The sequence below is a fragment of the Ischnura elegans genome, chromosome 1 (assembly GCF_921293095.1).
Source record: "Ischnura elegans chromosome 1, ioIscEleg1.1, whole genome shotgun sequence".
Lineage (NCBI taxonomy): Eukaryota > Metazoa > Arthropoda > Insecta > Odonata > Coenagrionidae > Ischnura > Ischnura elegans.
This window is the reverse complement of record NC_060246.1, coordinates 33285454-33308797: the sequence shown is the minus strand read 5'-3', so window position 1 is coordinate 33308797 and position 23344 is coordinate 33285454. Positions and strand designations below refer to the sequence as shown.

The following is a 23344-nucleotide window of genomic DNA, read 5'->3' as shown; positions in this document are numbered from 1 at the left end:
AAAGCTTTTTACTTTTCTTTTTAAATCGAATAAAATTCAAGGTTACAACCATTTTCTTTACCGTTCACCTACTCTTCAATCGACGAAGTACAAACTTTTGTATTTAAATTTGTAGTCTTTTTAGAAAAAATCACTCTTTGTTTCAAGCACTATACATCATCCCAAGCTCCATGTTATTAAAACTGCTTTCAGTCATTTTCATTAACGTTCTCGGGAAAGCGTGCGTTGATAGAAGTTCTACTTTCGCCACAATACCTTGGCAGTCTGTCCCAGCGGTCATAAAGTAAACACAAGGCAGACCAACTGATACCACGATTAATTTTATCCAACAGTGAAGGAAAGAAAACGATAACAAAACCAATACTGGCTATCTAAGGTGGAGTAAGTTACGCAATTGCGTGAGCGGCGTGGTCGTCACAGATGAGCTGCGCCTAAATTTTGTCGCTCTGAATCGAGCGCAACCACTATATATTAGAAGCTGTTGATGAAGCGATTTTCTGTAAATGAATTGGAATGAAAAGTTTTTCTTCGAAATATTCCCAGAAGTTCCAGAAAATTTGATAATGATGGGATGAACAAATGGCCCCGTAACAGTTAGCCATTCATGTGAGAGTCCGACCTTAAAATACTACCAGCTGAAATACACCTTCCCTAAATAAGTCAAGAAAGCCATAGGAAAATGAGCGACTCGAGGAGATCCGGTTATAGTTCAGCATAACATTGAATCTAGAAAAAACAAACGATATGTGCAACAGATGAGCAAGAGCAGAGGGTAAAAGGGGGGAGAGCTTAGGGCATTAGGTACGTAGAAGCGACAAGTAGTACACAAAAAATCATGGGAGGTGGAAAAAAATCGTATTTTTTGTCCGCGCAGGGTTGAATTCTTATCGTAGAACTCTTTGGAAGGTGTAAGCTTCGAGAGAAAATAATAACGGAAGTATATTACATGGAGCTGGAAACTTCTCCTTAGGAATAAAATCAAACAGCTTGGAGGTTTATGATCTTCATTTGTCAAAATGTTTTCGCTATCGGTTAAGAGGAGCGAGTTTAAGAAACTGTGTCAGAATTGTGTTGTAGTGCATATTTATTCTTTTCAAAGTGAGTTCGGATTTCTTATTCCTCCATCACGAATGCCACGCCTTTTGAAACAAATATCAGCACTTGACGCTCATCGTCGCATCGAGATAGTGTAAGGCACGCTGGAGGGCTATCGTCTGCGGTTAATGGCATCTTTTGAGGACATTAGTCGGAAAAACTTAAGTCTCTCCCTGATTTTAGCAAGTAATAATTTTATCAACAGAAGCGTTCTATTCTTAGTTGTTAAATTCAATTAATCAACGCTTTAAGGGAGACTGGTTGTGGCGATAAAATAAAAAGAATAGGCACTATAGTCGTCGCTAAGACTATCAAAAAACAATTACTGTGGGCTAAATTCGCCGTACCCTTTTGACTCTCTTGGAAAAACTAAGAAAATTTGAAAGCAAATTATGCAATGAAATTCACTGCCATGTCCTGGGGAACCGTGATGAATTGACGTTTACTGTTGGGAATGTTTTCAATTTAACTACGGCAAGTTATAAGTAAGTTTTTGGGTAATTGATTCGGAGAGCAGAAATTTCTCTGGTGTTTAACCCACGAGGATGAATGATCTCGTTTGCTATTGTGTGTGTGTGTGGAAGTGGTGTGGGATCCTCCCGCCCTTATTCGCGAAGTATTTTACATGTATCTTATTTGCGCTGTTTTGAAGTTCATAAAAACGGCGCTTCACATGGCATAGCCTTTTCCATTGAAGATGGTCAGAAATGGCCTTTTCGTCTCCATTTTCAGCTGAACCCGCATACTCATCCTCGGAAACCGATTCTTATCTTACAAGGGCCGTTAGTGACTCGGCCCGCAGAATTTTCCTGGAGCACTCGGTGATTAGGTCGGATAAAGTTGAGATATGTAGTTCCAGTGTCGGAGCAACCTTGTTGCTTGCGAGGCCTTCGCCGGCCAACGCCGCTTGGTCGAGTTTTGCGAGTGGGCGGTGTCGTGCCGTTTCGCCTCTCTGCATCGGAGCACCTATGGCACGACACCCGTCGCGTTCGAGAACATTTCCAAGCCAGACGATAGCGGCTCGGCTGGGTCTGGTGGGCGAATCGTACTCGATCCTCAGTTATAGTCCGTAAAATGCTCATATACGAGGCGTGTTTTTAAAGTAAGTACCGTTTTGACATTAAAAAAAAAACAAGAGGTAAATTTTTTCCAAAAATAATTCATTCACTTGAAAGGCCATACTTTACTCTACTTTTCTACATAATTCCCATTACTATTGAGGCATTTATCGTATCTTGGGATCAGCTTTTGTATGCCATCGTCAAAGAAGCTTGCCGCCTGATTAGACAACCACTGCTTCACGGTCGTTTTCACTTCGTCATTTTTGGCACCCAGCGTGAACACAATGTCCGATAATTTAAACGTTCGGACACAATTTCGTAAAGAACACTTCTTGAGACAGCAGGAAAATTTTCAGCTAAGGACGTAATGGTGAATCGTCTGTTCTCTTTCACTTTACAGTCCACTTTTTGAATCAGTTCATCGGTAATGACTGAAGGTCTCCCACTTCGTTCCTCGTCATGAATGTTTGTGCGGCCATCTTTAAAGGCCCTAACACATTTCCGCACCATTCCATCACTAATAATGTTTTCACCATACACTTCACTGATTTGGTGATGAATGTGAAGCAGTGGTTGTCTAATCAGGCGGCAAGCTTCTTTGACGATGGCATACAAAAGCTGGTCCCAAGATACGATAAATGCCTCAATAGTAATGGGAATTATGTAGAAAAGTAGAGTGAAGTATCTATGGCCTTTCAAGTGAATAAATTATTTTTGGAAAAAATTAACTTTTTGTTTTTTTTATGTCAAAACGGTACTTACTTTAAATACACGCCTCGTACTTGCTTGGAGCCATTCTCTCGACCATCTTGTCTTAGAATTTGAGGATCATTAGTAACTACGCGGACGTTTCATTAATTTTATTCGCAGCGCCTATTTATATTTTGTGAGTGCGAAAAAGAACTCCCATATGTATGATTTGGTCGTTCATGACAGGATTTGCACTTGATGTAGTTCCACCGAAATGTTGCAAATTGCTGGTGTCACATGTGATTCAATTCCCTCTCTTCGTAATTTTTTTTCTGTTTAAATGATCGACAGCTGCTGTAAAGGGCTGTGGATATTCAGTCACTTAGGAAGGGTGAGTTACCAGACCTTCGTCTAGCCGACTATTTTACGGAATAAAGCCGTTATTTTGCTCTCGGTGATTTAGAGCCTTAGCGTTGTTTTTAATGCTATTCAATGCAATAAAGCATATGCTTCGATCGTATATTTTATGCTAGGTTTTTCGCGTGGGTTTCAAGAGTGCTTGAGGCTCTCCTATTATGAAAAATATGCGAGAAAGCTTATGTTGTGCGGGTAACATATTTTCATTCAGAATCTTTGAATTATTTCGCTAAATGCGTGTATCTTTAAATATTTTTGAGGAATTGCCGTTTTTATGGGTGCACTTGAGCCATCATTGGCTTCCGAAGTTACCTTCGTCCTGGTTCTCTAAGCGGAACGTACCAAAACAAGCTTCACCCTTCCCCCGCGCAAACAAACAGGATCACACTGCTGCGGTTTGATCGGGTGGGGGTTTTCGCGTCTAATCCTCAAATCGCATTCCGTATCCCTCTACCCATTCCGTCTCATCTCTTTCGCTTCCATTTGTTTATCTTTTCCCGCAACGAAAAGCTTATTGAGCTCCGCATCGATGGCCAGTCTCGTTGTTATACTTTGGACCGAAACCGTAACTTCTACTGCCTCTTCTCTCTTTAGCTCTTACCATTCCTTCCTAGCTTATTTCCGTTCCATTCCGTTCCACGGGACTCCCAATTCCAGTGCCTGCTCCTCTCTCTCCCCTTGCGACCAAAGCCTTATTCGAAGGATTACTTCCAGTTCGCGTGCCCCAGGAAAAATCCCGCATTGTAAATTCTTTTCTCGCTGCCTCCCGTCATCGTCGTTCGCCAACTTACCACCCCGACCTCACAGCTCTCCCCCCTCTCAATATGGTCTCATCCCCATTTTAGGTCTGTAATTCTCCGTACCTTGTGTGGCCTCGTCCAAAATCCTGTTTGCAGGGTTTGACATACGCGCGTGCGTGTGTATTCAGTTGGTGCTTGCGTGCACATGGGCTGTGGTGCCATTGGAGGACTGGAGGCATGATGGAATTATCGGTCTCTTAATTAAGCAAAATATAGGTGGGGGCCGCTCGTTTGTATTTTATAGGAAATGCTTTGGAAGACTTATTTTTTTTAATTTTTCGATTTAATTGGTGATGCCGGGATAATTGATATCATTTCATATTACAGGGTCAGATATTTTTTTATCTCGTAAATTTTATTCTACGTTAGCTAGAACATCTGAAAGTATACTCTAAAGATGCTGGAAATGAATCGGCGTTCTCCTTCTCCTTTATAACTGTGTAATATTTTTCACGAATGTGTTTGTATTATTATTATTATAAGGACCATTAAGTATGCATGTGGAGAACCTGTTGCATGCTGATGTCCCCCGTGCAAAGCACCCTAGAGAGGGCTCGCAGATTAATATGCAGATGCAAATTTTAGAAGGCTCTGTATCCTAGCATCATAGTGTGTGAATGTGACTTCTTCACGGTATAAAATATAATGACCTTCGATGAAACACATTCAAGCACTCATCGGTACTCTTATCAACTTATCTATTTACTTGAGAATGAGCTTGTCGGATATCAGTACGTATGCATATTTTAATGACACCTTCCATATCCAGCAATATGATTCTTAAACAATGGATTTCGCGAGATTCCCATTAATTGATGCTGGAGCCGTGAGAAAGTGATATGACGCCAGGCGAAGTTGGAAAGGAAGGTGTGACTGAGTTTATGGCAGTTTGAGTGCCTGAGCCTCTGTGATTCATGAAGCTTGCTCGTGTGGGGTATCCGAGCAGCACCGTCCCAAGTCACCCCCTTGTGTCTCTCCCTCGCACACTCCCACTCCTTTCCTTGGAGCTAGTCATGTCTGGTGGTGAGAATGGCGTTCGAAAGGAATGCTTGGAAACTCGTTTTTTTTCCATGTGGGTCCGGAAAGAAGGTAACTCCCTGTGTTGCCAAGGAAAAATGTAGTGGACAGGCGTCGGGGAGGGAGTGAGAAAGGACGGTATGAGAGGGCTTTTGATAAGGAAGCGGTAGTAACACGCGGCACACAGCGATATCGAAAATTCTCGTTTCATTCCTGCGTCCATATCAATATTTGGTTGGGACGCACTGTACTCCACCCTTCTCCTCTGTTATAAGCGGAGAGTTGTACGATGATCCTCGTATTTAATTACGGCGCTTGGTTCATAGCGCTAATTGGGATCAGAAGATATGGGTCAATGTCTATGGAAACACTCCTAAAGAGTTAAGCGGATACTCAATTTGAATGTCATATTTGTACACTGATAGTCATCGAATTCCTAAGCTCTAGAGCTGAGTAAGTAGATCACCCAAGGATAAGAAGTCTTACTGTCATAGTATATTTGGGTACCTACTAACTGTAAGCCTTGGATGCTGAGATTATATTTTTTTGTCTCTTAATTGCCAACTCACCTGCTAAAATTTTACTGTCTTAAAATGTAAGATTTCCCGTCGATCAGTATCACGTTAGCTAGGTGCCTGATATACTTCGGTCTCGCCAGGAGATTGTTCCTTTTATTTATTGTGATGGCTTATAAAAGAGTTAAGTTTGTTTCATCAAGTTGCAATGGGTTAATTAAGGCCTATATGAGTTAAACGCTTATCAGGCATTTAATGTAGGCCTTCTCCAAAAATTCGATGTTTGGCATAAGTCAAAATATCTAATTAATAATGATATATTTATTAAAATTATATGTTGGGTTTTTACACAATTGAAGAACTTAAATGTATGTTTTTGTGGGCGGAGGTCTGGTATAGTATATCATTGAATCATTTGGATATTATCTTCATGAATAATGCCTAAATAATATTGTTAACCGTATTCAAGCAATTAATCCTCCTAGTTTGGCCCTGCTGAGAATTCAAATCAGAATAATTTTAAGTGACACCATCTATATGATGCTATATCATTTTTCTACTTTTTGCTTGGTTAGTTCTGTTTTGCTTTGCCAATTGATAAGTATTAATCCTGCAATTGCGATTTTTTAGCCATAGTTATTTTTAAAGTTTTTCATCCATCCACTCATTTAAAGCGGAGTTAGTGTTTATTAGTGGTGGAAGGTAAAACAATTGAGCTAATGAGACACTTCTATATTATCACCAAAGTGGGAAATGGTAGTGTGTTACCTTCTGCAGAAGCAGCCGCCAGTACAACCCTCACCCGTCGAACTAGAAAGTGATAACGGCAACCAGTAGGGTAGGTAGACGGAGTTGAATATTCGAATTTCGTATCAAATTTAGGTCTATCGTTCAGTAATGATAACACTTTGAAACCAAAGAGGAGGAACGTGGAAGAAACATTATCCAAGCGATACTAAAAGAAATAAAGTATGTATATTTGTATTGTTTTATTTACGGGGAGTCGAATCTCGGTACGCTGAAAGTCCTCTAATAGGTTAAAAAAATTACGTGCTACATTACGAGTCAAGGCATTGATAATCGTGGATGAGGAAATTTTATTTTGGTCGTAAAATTGTTTTCATTGCTTAATACTTGTGAGTCTTAAAGCCACTTGAACTCCTGTATTTACGTTTTCTAAATATAAATATTTTTTCATACTGCCTATTTCTGGCTTTCAGATTCTTTTGTCGAATTTTAGTTAGCACGGTATAATCTTCTATAGTATTTCTACTGTATAGATACATTTTTCTCAACTTATACGCAACCAAACTCTACAAATGAGGTACCAAAATGCACAGAATTTATCAAAGAACATGCGACGGCATATCTTACTTCTTAAATATTGCTATTTTTTCTGAAATTGGTTTTTAAATAATTAAAAAAACGGTAAATATTCCTGACGTTAACGGCGCACAAACTGATACATTTGTTCATTTGCAACAATATCTCGCATTCTTTAAATAACTTTTATCAAAATGCGGCTGATTCCACATTCAAGTCTCCTGTTGATAAGTAAGTATGAGTCATCATGTGCGTTTAACAGAGGATAGTGTAATTACTTCCAATGTCGTGTTTAAAGAGATCCTCTGGCCTCAATTTGTACATGAACATTCCAATTAATTTTGTACATAAGACCCTGCCTTTTTTTTCTACATTTTAAAATTATAAACGCGCCTATCCCTCTGTGGACCCGCATTGAAAAGAGCGAGGGAAGCCCGCTGGGAGCGGACGCAGCACGCTCGTATTCATAAAAATATATAAAAGTATAATTGGATGTAATGAATAATTGACGATGTAGGAGGCTATCCTTCGTGCGGCGGAAGGGTTAAAAAATCTGCATTACAACCTGGCGTCAGCAGAATAGCTCTCAAAATATTCGGTCATGGGGATACACAGGACAATTGGCGTTATTTGACCTTCAAACCGGTCATCTGATTATGGCGAGAAAGATTACACGGAATGCGGTTCGGGTTTACCACTGGGTCAATTGTTTAATTTCTGCCGACTCGTCTCGACGTTTGGATGGTCGAGCCCATCTCATTTTCCGATAACGGACTTATGAAACATCGTTGCTGAAGTGACAAAAAGCAATACGTGGTAACTTGTTGCGAGTGGTTTCCAACTAGTTTTGGATTATCTATCTTTGAAAAGTTTCCCCTTCTTGTTGTGTGAACTTAATTTATTTTCATTCACCAGTACGTCAAATAATTTTTCTTGCACCTGTACTAAGTTGATGTGTGTACTTAGAAAGGGTATCTTTGATAACTAGAACAAATATTTGTACAGATTGTCATTTTTTTGTTAAAACAGTTTTTAATATGAATATTATATATTTATATGTATATTTACAATTAAAATGATATTATGTATAACAAAAATTATATATATTAAAAAATAAATTTACCCGTTTTCTTAAAGTTTTTTTTCTATTATTACGACGGTTTGAAATTTGGAATAATTCAACTTCCGTTTTGATTCGAGCAACGAAGTCTAAATATTTTCCCAGTTCTTTACTCCGATGGCCATTCGCGTTTTAGTGAATACGTAACTCGGTAGAATATTGTATCTGCTTTCGCCTGTGGAAGCCTCGAGAATCCCTTCACCCCTAAGAAATTATTTTAGTGGAAAAATGAGCGTGTTGATGCATATAACCTATTTTTATTGAAATCGACCTTATCGGACCAAAGAGTATGCAAAATTATTATAGTACGCGCATACAAACGGCCACAATTTTTTTAGCTTCCTGGAAAAGTCGCGAAAATAGACCAGGCGAAGGTCATGGAATTAAACATAATTAACCGTGAATTTCAATGCCACTTCTTGACAAATGAACCAGCGGGCATGATTTTCATGTTTCAACAAATCGGGAATGTGGGAAATCGCTATTTTTTTGGACGGAAACTGGAGAAAGTACTTTTCTAGCTCTTTGTTAGCATCGTCCGGGTTCCCTGTATTTGAAGCATTTTCAGATTCAAGGGTTTTGCAAAACGCGGCCCCAGGTCGGGGGAGCGAGACGGAAATAACACGCCTGGCAACTTTAAAGAAAACATGTTGTTTCACGATAGGAAAGAATACCTTCTTTAATATAGAATCGAAGAGAATATTGTTGCGTTCGTGTTTAAGTGGACGGTCGGTTCACGCTCTGAACCCCCACTTTATCGGGTTGGTGGGGGTTCGCTCCGCGTGATAGCCAATCTCTTTTACCCCAGCGCAAAAGTAGATCTATTTTTCTCTCTTTTGTACCCAATTATCATTTTTGTTTTTTCTAATGAACTGTCAATGGAATGTGATAGGTTCCGTATAACTTCGATTTTAAACACCTTTTGCAATGGCGTTACTCAATTTATAACTTGGCTATTTATCATCCCGCAAATTTTCTTTGCTTCCCTTTAAGACATTATGCAATCTTATGTATTCGTAGAAGCCTCCACTGTGTACGCCATTTGAGCGTTTTTGATTTTACTTTCCCAAAATTTTTACGAAAGCACCTTCAAAAATCTAATTATCTTTGAATTCCTTTGCTTTCCATAATTGACACAATCGCTGGGTATTTTTTCATTAATTACTTAGTTGCGTGAATAGGGTCCTCGCTGTATTTGGATAACCATGTCGGATCTCCATTTCGTATGATTTGGCGCCACGTTCTGCGGAGAACTTTGGAAGTTGAGTCTTTAGCTGTCATCAGGTGATTAAGTTAGAAGTTTTTCAGCGTTACGGTTACTATTACGTCTACCAGCGTGTATCTATATAGGGGTCTTTGGGGCTATAGCACCCAGTGGCTTAGTCAGGAATTTCGTTCGGGGGAGGTGCAAAACCAGGGGGGGGGGGGGGATTTTTGAAAAACAGGGTACTAAGTAATGGGTTTTAAACTTACGTAAACACTTTTCATAATCGAAAAAACTTCATTTGTTAAAGAAATATTTTGTAATTTCATGATTTTTCTATATTTTGTTTTCTTTTATGAGGGAAAATAATTGTTTTTTTATATTTCGGGGGGGGGGGGGGGGGGGGGTCCGGACCTCCTGGACTCCTCCATGGCTACGCCACTGATAGCCCCCATCCTTTGGATTGAAACTTACACTAGATGTAGTGTAAATTTTGGTGGAGAGTTCATTTATTTATATTTTCGGGTACATTTCGTATTTTAATCAAAGAATCAGCTTTAAACCGCCAGTGTTCACTCTTGAACATCCATAATTTAAGGGCACGAACGCTATTCGATAAACTCATAGGTTTCATCCCTTATTTCTAAACCTAGATCCGCCACCGGCCCTTACCTCATTGTATGAAATTGAAGCTATAAATTTCCATTACGGCACAATATTCCACTTGGTGGGAATTTAGGATGAACAGTTTTTTATTGCATACATTTGGGTTCGATATTGCTGTTGATTTAATTTTTTTCCTGTAAAGGAATATTACGTAGAGTTATACATCTTTTTACGGTAAAAACTTCAAGAGATGACGTTGATCGCTTTGAAGTTATGCAAAGGACGTGGTTTGTCTTGAAACTTCGCTGAATGGACTTTAACTGTTTTGGAATTCATAACTTCAATTTTCGAGTTTCGTTTGGGGTTGAAATGTTAATTTTATTTTCATGCTCTATGTATCAAATTCTAGCTGTGTGTGATAGTGTGAAGCTATTGGGAGTAAAAAAAATTGGGGATAATGATTTTTAGTGATTGGTTTGTTTAATTGCTTATCGTCATTGAAATTGTTCAGTTATGCCGTTTGAATGTTTATAATGGAAATAGTATCGTTAATGATACCCAAAAGTATTTTAATTTACTTGAAATCCAAAACTAATAATTACATCTGCATGTAAATATTTTCCTTACCTTAAAATTGTGAGTTTGCCATAATGTCGTAATTTTCCTGAAGCCGATGCTATTACGTGCATTGGTCCTTCTTTGACCCAGTCATAAGTTTATCTCTTCCCTAATTGCGTGTTGTTGCTCTGCCTTGCTACTTATTATTTATTGAAATAATCAATTTATTCGTCAGATGCCTCTTTCTCATTTTCTTGTATCCGGCGCAACTGCACGCATGCTTCAATGGCCGTTGGTTCGGCCATAAGGCCGATGACTCCAGAATCGTCGTCTCTGTACCGTCTGTAGGTGACACATGGGCCTTCGGCAGTGCAGTGGTGGTATCGGGTCCTGTAGTCACGCTTCGTGCGATACGCAATCGATCATCAACGGTTAGGCGAAGCGAGGAGGAAGTAGAAAAGGGGGGAGGGGGCCGTGAGAACAGGAGAGGCTAGCGGGGGCGGGGTATTGCCACGCCCTGTGCATGTGTGTGCGTGAGTGTGTACGAACAAAACCCGACGCTACTCCATCCCGATCGACTCCCTCCTCTCCCTTCCTCCTTCTGTCTGCGTTCTCGCTCGGTGTCGGGGAAGTAAGAAGGCATGTTTAGGCTCATGGCATGTAGGGATTCCCCCATCTCCTTTCCCGTTTCACCCCATGTACTCGTTCTTGCCACCCCAACGGTTGGGGAAGAAAAAAATGGGAGCGAGGACCTATTAACGACAGGATTATTGTTTATGGGTCTCGTGTTTTCGTGCGTCGTATTAACTTTTCGAGGCGATTTTTCCCCGCTGCTTAATTTAGGACGGCTGAATGCCTGTCCTCATGGCGGATTCAGGCGCCCAGCGCCGAAACCGAAAGTAGTTTTCGCGGTGAATGAAAAAATAGCCAGATTTTGAAGGGCGCCCGTGAGTCGTAAGGGCAGATATAAATATCTTAAACTGAGCGTTATCATTGGAATGCGAAGAACTTGCTGAAAGATCGCATTATTGGATTTCATGTTGAAGCGTATTTACATTAAAGAGTATGCCACATTAGATATAAATGTCGTTTCTAAATATGTAGAATCTTCCTAACAATGTAGGAAAATTGACTGTGATAACACAATGCGTTTGCTGTTATTTTTATGCCTTTCTGTATTTTTAATCGATTTTGTTTCAATGGTGGTACAAAACTTATCAATAAACTATTACCACTCATTTCAAGTTATTGTGATTCCAAATGAGAAAGTATGTTATGACTTCTTATTTTCTCCTCTCTTACTTTATAAATTATCTTTAACTCTTTTTCTTAAGAACCATCCATGCGTATTTTTTGTCATGTGGGCCTCCTTGCTTTTTGCAGGTACGAAATTTTGGGATTTTAGTATTTACTGCACTTTATACATAGGCAGTTAGGTATGAAAACCTTGAGGACTTGGGAATTTTTTAAAAATAATGTCACCAATGCTGTTAATCCCAATAAAACTGCAAGCTTAAAGAAATTGAAAAAAAAATTCGTTAGTTTATCATTCATGGAGCACTAGTATTTCGTGCAATGAATTTACTAATTATACTGTATAGTTATAATATTAGGAGTAATGTGTTTAAAGGCATTTAAAATTTTGAAAAAATAAGAAAGCTGTTTCGTCATCTTTCTTTCGTCATGAAATTTGCTTCCCATTCATTTGTTGTCTCCAAGTACTTTTCACCTGACTGGTAGGCCCTTCTTCCATAGCCCTTTTATTAAAGTTACTACTCTTATCTTTATGTAATGTTGTGAAGTGATGTTTTGAAATTTATCATCGTAGTGTACATATTTTGTTTCCTTCTGTTTCCATTGAAATTTGTGTTCCTGAGAATTTTTTCATACTTTTTAATGATTTTTCGATTTTTCCTCTGTGGATTTTTCGCACAATTTGTGCATTGTGGGTGACTCCGTAAAAGTTATCACCGTGGCTAGTCCTGGTATACTTAAATAAGTCTAGAGCGAACACCTCTTGTGTTCGAAGTTCGGGCTTTGCTCTCCGGCTGTGGCGCCATGCGCATGACCTGGACTGCTATTCGCATAATATGCTCAGCAGTCCATACCACCGTGTCCGGTATAGTCCACAAATTTCCACTGGGGGAATACTTTTTAATAATTTAAATGCATAAATCATGTGATCATATTACCTCCACTGTAGTATATCCCACTATCTATTAAAAGAATTTCATTTCCTAAATTTTTGTTGTGTTGATTTGAATTTGGTATAATACATTTTTTTTCAAATCAGAAGTTTTGAATCACTTCAACATTTTTCAATACACTATACTCTTGAATTTCTCCGTAGCTAATGTTTTTAAAGTGTGCCATTTATTTAATCTTATCACTTCTGTTTTGTCTTTGCAGACCGTACATCATGGCTTCCCAAATAAACCATCTGCCTTGGCTTGGGATCCAACATTAAGGCTCATGGCAATAGGAACTACATCAGGAGTAATCAAAGTGTATCCTTTTCAATTTAATATGTACACTTAAAAATGTTATTTTATGTAATTTTTTCGTAATTTTTTAAAGATAATTATAAAAAAGTAAACTTATTCTCAGTTATATTTTTCACTGGGATAATTTGGAATGTTCGTTTATTGAGTGTATTTCTTTAATGAGCCACAGTATTGGAAAACCTGGTGTTGAATTCTATGGTCAGCACCAAAACAGTGAGAGTGCAGTTACAAAGATAGTATTCCTACCCAATCAGGTAACATCTGAAAGAGAAGAGAAGAGAGTCTCTTTTTGAAATGATCCATTATTATTTATGTTAATTTGCAACAAATAAGGTCTAATGATCCTTTTACCTTGTTCAGGGACGATTGGTGACACTGTGCGCTGATAACTCCATACATTTATGGGAGATTAATGAAGTTAATGGAGAGTCAACTTTAGAAGAAACAAGGATACAGTCCTTAGAGGGGAAGTATGTATGATTCAGTCCCTCTTTTTTCTGTGCTTTGCATTGCATGGTGAAATATCTATGACTTTTCAAACCCTTGTGCATCTAAGATTCTTTTTAATTGTTCTTTTTTGCCTTTGGCAAATGTGCAGTGGTTGTGATATCAGCATTATTATATTTAAGCTTGAATAATGAAGTTAATTAATTTTTAAAACTCTTTGATATATTTTCATTATTTGTCCAGGCTGAAGAAAATATCTGCATGGCATCTTGAGTCTTCAAATGAGCATCTTTTGCTCGGGACTGAGGGTGGGAATATCTACTTGCTGAACGTCAAGACCTTTGAGATGGCAGAGACTATCATCTATCAAGATGTGGTGATGCAAAAGTTAGTATTTAAAGTTAGTAGTTGAACTGCTATATATTAAGAAAATACTCTTTGTTATGTTGGTATAGTTAGCAGAAATACAAATGGAGCTTCTCTTTTATACCTACACATAAATACATGCTGAAAAATGTCAAGTCCAAAAGAGGAGTACCCTGCTCAACTTTTTTTAAAGGCTCTACAGAGGATCCTCTTCCCAATGCACATAAAATTACTTCATGACTAATGAAGTTGCCTACCTATCCAAATCAGGATTGATTTTAGTATCGATGGCCCAAAACTGCTATTAAGGAAAGACTTATTTCCTTACAATTACTGGGTTACAATTACTCACCCAAAGGGTTTGATAGAAATCCAGCAAATAGGCCATAAAAATTGTTTATACCATTGCGAATTCATGGGGTTGGCAGTTTGTAGTGATTCTGTAAAATATTGGAATTTAAAGAAATTCATCCTACCTAGGTTTCAAACTCAGTACAACCACATACAGAAGACTTGCTAAGTGCACTAAGCCTTTTAGTCACCACCCTATCGTTACCACTGCGGAGAAGTCAAACTCCTTATTAGAGATGGGTCGAATAGCATTTTTATCGAATTCAAGTATTGAATACGAATACATAATTTTTTTTCTGAATATCTCACTCGAATATCGAATGTGTACTGTATTTATGAATACTGAGTATGCATTTTTCCACCATACAAACGTTACACTACAAACTTTAATAAAAATATTTAAAAAATTCAACACTTCGCAAGTTATTCTACATAATACGGTTCTTAAGTCTTAATGCAACTGTCATCCACGATTACATCAAACTTGCACGATGGCGAGCACCACACAATGCTTTTGTTTTTTATTATATGCATATTGAAGGTTAAATTACCAGTAACGCTTTACTGCATTTATTGCAAAACTTATTTTAAATAAAGAATTGACAATTACTTTAAAATTAAAATAAGGAAAACATAAATTTCGTCATGGAACTGAGTGTCACACTAAGAAAAGCCAATGTTGCGTGCATTTGAAAGTATCTTCTTAAATTAAATAAAAATTGCATAAATGGCATAAATTCTTCTTAATGTTGTTCCCGTGGAGTCATCAGAATTATACATATACATAGTAATGCTTTATTTTAATGATAAGTTCGTGAATTGAACCAATATAATGTGCAGACCTTCATGTACCCCATCTTTGTTGAAGGATTTAATTGGAATCACGGATGATCTGTGCTGTGTATTTGAAATTTGAATAATTGATAACTTTGTGCTATTGAATATCGAATTGTTAAAAAGCTCAATATTCGAGGTATTCGGTGATTTGACTATTCAAACGTCTCATCCCTAGTTTTTATGGTTCTTAATTCTTCATTCGTTTACGTTGTTAACTTCTAAGGTGACAAGCTTAGACACTTCTTCCTAAACTTCCTCTCTGGTTTCAGAAAATAATGTTTTAATTTGGATTGAGAGTGTGTATTATGGCGTGTTAATAATATTTTTTAAACATTTGGCGTGAAACATACAAATGTGGGTCCAGTGTATGTCTCTGAGAGTAAAAAAATAAGCATTTGCATCCATAATTATTGGCATTGAACATCAAAGTGTCAGGGTGACCCTTAACCCTTTAATATGCAAGTTGATGACCTCACAGCCTCCTGTCGAACAGGTCACTGTGTCTTAGCTACTTCTCAGCCTCACATAGTTTGTAGTTGTTTATTAGCTCAATGAGCAACTCCTTACTCCAATGAGCAGTTCACTCTAGACCTGAAATTCCAATGACAACTCTAGCTTATGAAGAGGGGGAGGCAACTTTTATGTTTTTTTTTTATATTCAGATAATGGCCGAAGAAATATATTTTTCATAATTTATTTTTTCCTTCCATTTTCAGAATTCTATTTACTCCAGATTTTTTTATATTAAGAACCAGATGGGTCTTGTACCATAATTCTAGTTCAAAATCAAGTTTATCAATCAACCTGACACACTTACGAACCTATCCTTCCCTAATTTTGTGACTGTTTGTATTTTTACTTCTTTTACCATGATATGAAAAGATATTTTTTAAATTGTTTATAGGGAGCTTTGAAATAAATGCTAACAGTAGAAGGACACATAGAAGGTTGTTTTTCTCTATAGTTATACTATATTTCACAACATTTTGTTAATACCCTAATTCTAATTCATCTCAAATATATAGAGAAAGGAATTAATCAAAACCATCCTAAAGCTTTCTCGTAATAAAAATAAATTTATTTAATGAGCTTACACCTTGTTCCAAATGAATACGAAGTTTGCGCTACAATATTAATACAATTATTATCAAGGCCCTTGTTGTGCAAATGTTGACTGGATAAATAATGCAGAATTTGGCCATGTTCCGAACAATATCAATACTAACAGCTGATCCTATTTGGGCGGTGTCTCTTTTGACGCGGCAATACTAATTGATGTCTTAAAAACAAGATATGTAGAGTGTATGTCTTAATTTTACTTATATTTATTTTCTCCCTTTATCTAATCAAGAAATATATATATATATATTTTTACTTCACAGTGTCCCTGAGGATTACAAGAAAAATCCAGGAGCTGTTGAAGCCATAGCAGAACAGCCTGGGGACCCAGACAGAATTTTGATTGGCTACAGTAGGGGATTAATGGTTTTATGGAACAGGAAAAAACCTGGAGCAGATCAGGTATATAGCTCATCTCTATCCTTTATTCATCAACTGTCTGTATAATTATCTCAATATTTCTTTGCCTTCAAATTATTAATTCTTAGCAAATTGATTATTAGCAAACCTGATCGTCAGCAAATAGCAATACCATCATTTTCCAATGTGAGTATGTGGTGATTGTCTCTCCTCCACTCACTGAACATTACATTTCCTCATACTTTGTACATGTTAAAAACTAAAGCAACAATGCAAAACCTTTTCTTAGCCTAGTCCCCAAAGTGATCACTTCTACTAATATTCTCTTTGCCTACCGAATTAGTAATACTTGAGCTCTATACAAATTACATTGTGGCTGTCTAAGCTGGGAGATGAAATAAATGGCTTAGTGGATTAGTGATCACTCTGACTATGAAATTCTATTATCTGACTTAAACAACGTACATTTGTGGAGCCAAGAGTGGGGACTCGAACTTAATCTGAGCAAATGCATGGCGGTACATTTCTTGCGGAATTCGTCCAACTCTAACCATGTTTATGCAGTGGATGGTATTAACATAAAGGCAACAGACGAAGTGAAGTACCTGGGAGTTCCGATAACCTCGAACCTCACGAGGGGAACACATATAAAGAATATTTGCGGCATAGCCCTGAAGAAATAAGGATTCGTCAAGCGTATTGTGGGAAGATATTCGGATGAGAAAGTAAAAGAAAGGTGCTATTTCGCTCTTGTCCGACCGCACCTTGAATATGCCGCAAGCGTATGGGATCCGGTGCAGAAAGACTTAATCCACGAACTGAATAAAATACAAAGGAAGGCTGCGCGTTTCGTCAAAAACTGCTACGGGCGTACAGACAGTGTTACCCAGATGTTAAGCGAATTAGGCTGGGAGCCGTTGGAGACTCGGAGGCTGCGCGCTAGGCTTAGATTGCTTGAACAATTGAGAATGGATATCTTTAAGAGAGACAGAGAGAACATATTATTAGAGGCACACTATATCTCCAGGTCCGATAGAAGCGATAATTTAAGAGAGATGTTTTGCCGAACGGATAGATATGGGAATTCGTTTTCCCCCGAACCATAAAGGACTTTAATAAACGCTAGTCCCAACTTCGTTGGAGCACTTTATTGTTTTTAGCTGTAAACGTCTGGTGTCCTAACACCCCCTGCCACACGCCTTTTAGGCGGCTCGCGGGGTATTATGTAGATGTAGATGGACCTGATTTTCATGCATATAAACTTACTCCCTCTCATTTCAGCTACTGTTTTTAGAGGTGATCCATCTTTGGTTTGGAAAGTTGATGCATATTCCTTGTTCTGTAAATTTTAAGCATCAATATTAAGTTACATTCTATATTAATGATGGGGTCGTTTGTCTGTTTTCTTTAGGAGATAATTTGGAACTCTTATGCTTCAATAATGTTGCCATGCCATGCAAAACCTGCTGTCGTATGAATATGTAATTAAAGTTTAATTTGCCCATTTATGTGATCATGTTTTAAGTTTTGCAAGTATAAAAAGACAATGTCACTCGGAGTTGTGATTCTTGATTTTTAAAATTGATTGCTTTAGAATATTTCTTTGAATATTAATTCTGTTATCTTGTGGTCCTAGTCTCTTTTAATTGTATGCATACTTGTTTAATAAGTTTAAAAAATTATTAATCAGTGCTCTTATTATTTGCCATTATACGTATTTATTCTCCTGTATTTAAAGCTACTGTCTTAGCAGAGTCTTAAGGGAATATCTAAATTAAGTACTTCTGGTACAGTATTTGCTATCTCGAATGTAAAACTTAATGCCAGTGACAATAATGTGTTTTTCTGATTATTGTCCCTCCTCAGTGTTAATAGTGTACAGCTGAATATTCTTTTCATTAGATCAACAAATAATGTGCCTAATCTGTCATTGATATTTTAAAATGCATTCTCTTTAATAAAATTTATAGCCTCTGTGCTACCACTGTTAAAGGGCTTCTAAAATTCTAATGAATCCCTATATTATCGCTGTAACATAATTACATTAAGATAGCAATTTTTATATTTGCTTTAGAAACCTTGATTCCAATTGATCACTATGAAAAGGATAGCAGGTTGGAGAGCAAAATAGTGGTATGGTGTGGACTATGTTGGGTGTGTCGGGGTGGTTTCAAAAGTACTTTGCGATAAGAAATTCTTATTTTACTGAAATATAGGAATATGTATTCAAAATCACAATGCTTGCATGCAATGCAACACAAAGAGATTTTGAGTAAACAAGGGGGAGAATTTTAGGAGATTAATGGTACTCTTTTGCTTTGTTGTGTGGCTAATATCTTTTTAAATTATATTTATGTCATTGCTTTTATAATTTAACAAATCCCGATTTGGAATTCCTTGTAATTCACCTTCATGCCAAGGAAGACACCGTGAGTGTTAATCCTTGTTGCCTCTGATCCTGTGTTAAATGAAAACATTTCATATTTGGTATTTTTTAAAATTGTTCCAGGAGTTTCTTCTAAAGACAGATTTCACCATATCACTATAGCTTTTCGATTATAGGGTTAAAGTTGGTAGAAATTGTTCCCTAAGCATTTGTCTTTTCTCCAGCAGTGTAAAGGTCTAACCTCAAATTTTACTCTGTATCAAACAGACATACATTAGTAATCAGCAGTTGGAAAGTGTCTGTTGGCACAGCTCTGGAAAAAAATTTGCCACATCCCACAATGATGGAAGTTACGCATTCTGGGATGTAGATGTTGGTGACAAACCTACTGAAGAGCCCACTACCTTGTACGGCCCCTTTGCATGCAAGGCTGTCACCAAATTTGTGTGGAAACCAGCTTCAAAGTGAGTTTCTATTCAAGCTCTGTTTGACTGTTGTCATTTTTCATCATTTTTAGTGAATAGTCAGTGATAAGTTGTTTGAAAATAAGCCACCCGTAATTTCTATCTTTACAGGGATGACTACATGCTATTTAGTGGTGGAATGCCACGTTCTAGCTACAGTGACAGACACACTATATCAGTTTTGCACGGGAAAAAACATGTTGTATTTGATTTTACCTCCAAAGTTATTGATTTTTTTGTTATTGATGCTGTTCCTAAGGAGTCTGAAGGAAGTAATGAAGGTAAGTACTCATTGCTACTTGAAGTTAACTTATTAGAAGTGATTATTTTTACTATAATTATGCATTTTGTTATGTTTTCCTGCTTATCAGGTACAGTGAAAACTTCCAACACACAGTTTGTATCCATGATGAAGAACACAAATGGTAATTTCCACAATTTTTAATTCAACACTCAACAACCAACCATGGTTTCAACACATTGTGTCATTTTCGAAGAAAACACCTTGAAAATGACACAATGAGTTGAAACCATTGTCGGTTGTTGAGTGTTGAATTAAAAAGTGTGGAAATTTACAATTTATGTTCTCATCATGGATATAGCAAACTTCCACAAAATCAAGCCTGAAACAATTTTATACACAGTTTGTATCTTGGTTTTACCATGGTGAGGGTATTTCACTCATTTTTTTCAAATGTGAATTGCATAGTTGTGCATAGCATGTGCCTCCTGTCCATGATTGTTATGACTATTGTCAGTACTACTACATTTTCGTTGTCTCTACATCATCTTAAGCTTTGTCTTATTGGATTGTTTTCATAAACCTTTATTTTGATCATTAAATATTTATTTTTTACCATTACCTATGGAATAACGCAAGGAAGAACTAGTTTAATTGAAAGAGCTATAGTTAGAATAACTAGGGCGAATATTCTGGTTTGATGATACACTGGGAAATGTTTCCTGGCACCATAAGCCAGATTTGCTAGGAAGGATAAGTTCTGAGAATTGGGCTTAACATGGTTAAGCGGAAATAATTTTAAAAAGGAGTCATCTTGTAAAATTTTAATCTATTTTTGTTCAGCTGTTTTGAATGAGTTGGCTCTGGCATCAAACAGTTCAATTGGCAATACTAAAAGTTTAACTTAGTATCTTGGGAGGCTTGCCGAAAATTTACCAGGATGGATTTACTTCTTTTTGTTGACTCCCTAGTTTCCTGCAGCCAATAAAATATCTGGCTTCATGTTTTAGCTCTTTAAGTAATCCATCTCAACTTGCCTTCTTGTTAATCGTGATGTGTTTGCAATGTTATCCAAACTTTTGGAACCAATTTTTTTATTTTTCCTATTACATTTTAACCTGTCATTTTTTTCTTCTTAACCTTGATCGTATTATGTGAGCATAATCTCCACAACTTCATGTTGAATATGAGGTTGAAAATATTGTGTGTACTCCGCTATGATTTCAGGTTGATTCATGTGCAAAAATTTTGCCAATATATGTATTTTCATACTTTTAATTTTATTTCAAAGATGAATTTGTTTTTTGAGAAATTCGTATTTTTTAATAGTGAATTTATTTTTGATTTCCGTTGAAACAGATAAGTAGTTATTGTGAAATTTGCTCTTTTCTTTCGTTAGATCTCTAGAATAAAAGTATGTTTGTTATAAATAGTTTAAAGCTCTACTTTGAGCAATGCCTTCTTTGTTTCTTGATTGTATAATTAACTAATTTTAGAAAAAATATAAATTTTATCAATGGTTTTGTTTTTTATCGTCTGTTGATCCCTCATGTTAAGTGTGATATGTGACTTTTCAAGTTGAGTGCCTTGAGAATTTGTCACTAATATGGTTGCTGTTTTCATAGGAGACAATTTTTACTGTATCTTCCTTTCATTCATATTTTTATATTTACCTTTTCAAATTTGAAAAAAAGAGTAGTAAGTATTGACGGAAGTGTTTGGTTGGGTTTCTTTACAATGGAGCACTTATAAATTTCTGGTAAAAAAAGAAAAACGAGGTAAGAAGGAATGGTGAAGGAGGTGACAATTTTTATAACATTTTTCATTCTCCTGCATTCACCATTTTTTTATCCTCTCCCTTGAAAAGATCAACTATGTCAATACGCCTTGATGGAACATGACTATTATTTTTATTCAGGTACTGATGGGAGCCCTGAGCCACCTGAAGCATTGATAGTACTTGCTGAAGAAGAATTAATTGCTATTGATTTAAAGAGTGATGATTGGCTTCAGTTAACTCTTCCATATCTTGCTCCACTTCATGGTTCAGCTATAACCTGTGTCCATCATGTGTCTAATGTACCAGAAACATTATGGAACAAACTTGTTGCAGCTGGGAAAGAGAAAACTCGGAGTACATTTTCTGACAGAGTAAATTGGCATTTTTTATTTCTCCTTGTATATTTAATACCTAGGTACTGTTTTGTGTCAATGTGCATGTAAATAGTTATGAAAAGTCCAAGCCTCATAGTCTATCATAAGTATGGCAAAATAATAATTTTCAATATGTATAATCTCTAGGAATGGCCTATTGATGGAGGTCATTTTGAAGAAGACAAAAAGGAAACTAACGGAGAAACTAATGAGGAAACTGCAAATGAAACTGCTGAAGTGGGAGGCAAAGATTTACTGTTGACGGGACACGAAGATGGTTCAGTACGTTTTTGGGATTCTAATGGAATTTCACTTAAATTATTGTACAAATTTTCATCAGCTGAACTGTTTACCTCTGAAGAAGGTGTGGATTCACCAGTTGCCAATGGAACAAATCAAGAAGAGGAAGAAGAAGAGTGGCCACCATTCAGAAAAGTAATTTATTTTAGACCAAATTTTCTTCATAAACTTACTTGTATTTCATTGTGCTTCCTACTACAGGCAGTGGATTTAGGTGAAAAATCGTAATTTTTTTCTATGAATGCTGTTGAAAATTGACTACACTGTCACCTCAGTGGAGCTAAATGCGATGATGAAAAACCCAAAACCACCACCAAAAAACCATAAGCCATTCACTGCCATTTTCTGTTGTAGGTTTGCTCTTGGTTTCGTTTAAATGCTTTCTCCTTTCTTGGGTACCCATTCCATTGAAAAGTTAATTTTTTTGCCTAATTATCTTAATTGGCCCATCATTCATGAAATCATTTCTCTTAAATTTTTTTTATTATGTATACCTTTTGCAGACTTAAGAAGTATAAATCCTACTTAAAATGACCTGCCAATGACTACTCGAAATAAACGTGATCAATTTACAGAGTATTTAGTGGTTACTCTTGTACTCAAATTCAAATGGCATTCTTTAATTATTCACCTAATTGTTATATTTCTGTAGGAGTCAATGTTTTGAACCATATATACCTTATCCTAAGCGATATAAAGCTATTCTGATCTGTCACATTAGATTCTGTTTATTAAGTTCCTAGGATCTTATTTACTGAAGTTTGAACATCTTGCTCAAGTAAGTTTTTAGTTACTACATCATCAAGTCTTATTAATTTGGGGTGTCTTCATGATAACTAGGAGGTTGAGCATGACTAAATTTCATCTGTTAGTGAGGCCAATGTCTCCATACCTAATGATAATTGACTTCTGAGTGTTAAGGGTCAGGAAAATCATTTTTCCTTGGCTGTACAATTGTTCTCCTATACACTTTGTTTATTCATTACTCATTTAAAAAAACTCATTACTCATTTTACACATTTTAATAAACTAATCTAAAGAAATTGTGCTGATAGAATTTTAGGGATGTTCAAATTTCTTACCATTCAGTAATTTGATTGATAATTTTGGTGATTTGGTTATGCAATCTGCAATATATTTTCATCCATTTTATTTCATGGTGACAGTTCACTTTCTGTGATTGAAATGGTGATGTATTTGTGATGAAAGATTGGTATACACTAGTCAAAGTTTATTTCAGTATCTTGTTCACCTTATCCTCATGCAAGTGTACTTTTTCATAAATCAGGGGAGATAAGAGTATTTCTCTTTAATGATAGTGTAAAATTGCATCTATATTAATAAATCAAACTGCATGTAACTGTCTTCTATAACTATCCCAAAGCTGAATACTGTCACAACTGTTGAAG

At 36.7% G+C, this 23344-nt stretch overlaps 1 protein-coding gene across 6 annotated transcripts in view; it reads left to right on the top strand.

Moving 5' to 3' along the window:
- Nucleotides 1–23344, top strand: part of LOC124158465 (lethal(2) giant larvae protein homolog 1) — a 99224-nt gene that overhangs the window by 45692 nt on the left and 30188 nt on the right. For all 6 annotated transcript variants that reach the window (XM_046533582.1, XM_046533574.1, XM_046533612.1 and 3 more), the window contains exons 3-11: nt 12816–12913; nt 13080–13164; nt 13271–13380; nt 13601–13744; nt 16294–16432; nt 19044–19240; nt 19352–19521; nt 21400–21632; nt 21783–22070. In XM_046533582.1, coding sequence (XP_046389538.1) covers nt 12816–12913; nt 13080–13164; nt 13271–13380; nt 13601–13744; nt 16294–16432; nt 19044–19240; nt 19352–19521; nt 21400–21632; nt 21783–22070 — 1464 coding nt within the window. The remainder of the gene's footprint in view (nt 1–12815; nt 12914–13079; nt 13165–13270; nt 13381–13600; nt 13745–16293; nt 16433–19043; nt 19241–19351; nt 19522–21399; nt 21633–21782; nt 22071–23344) is intronic.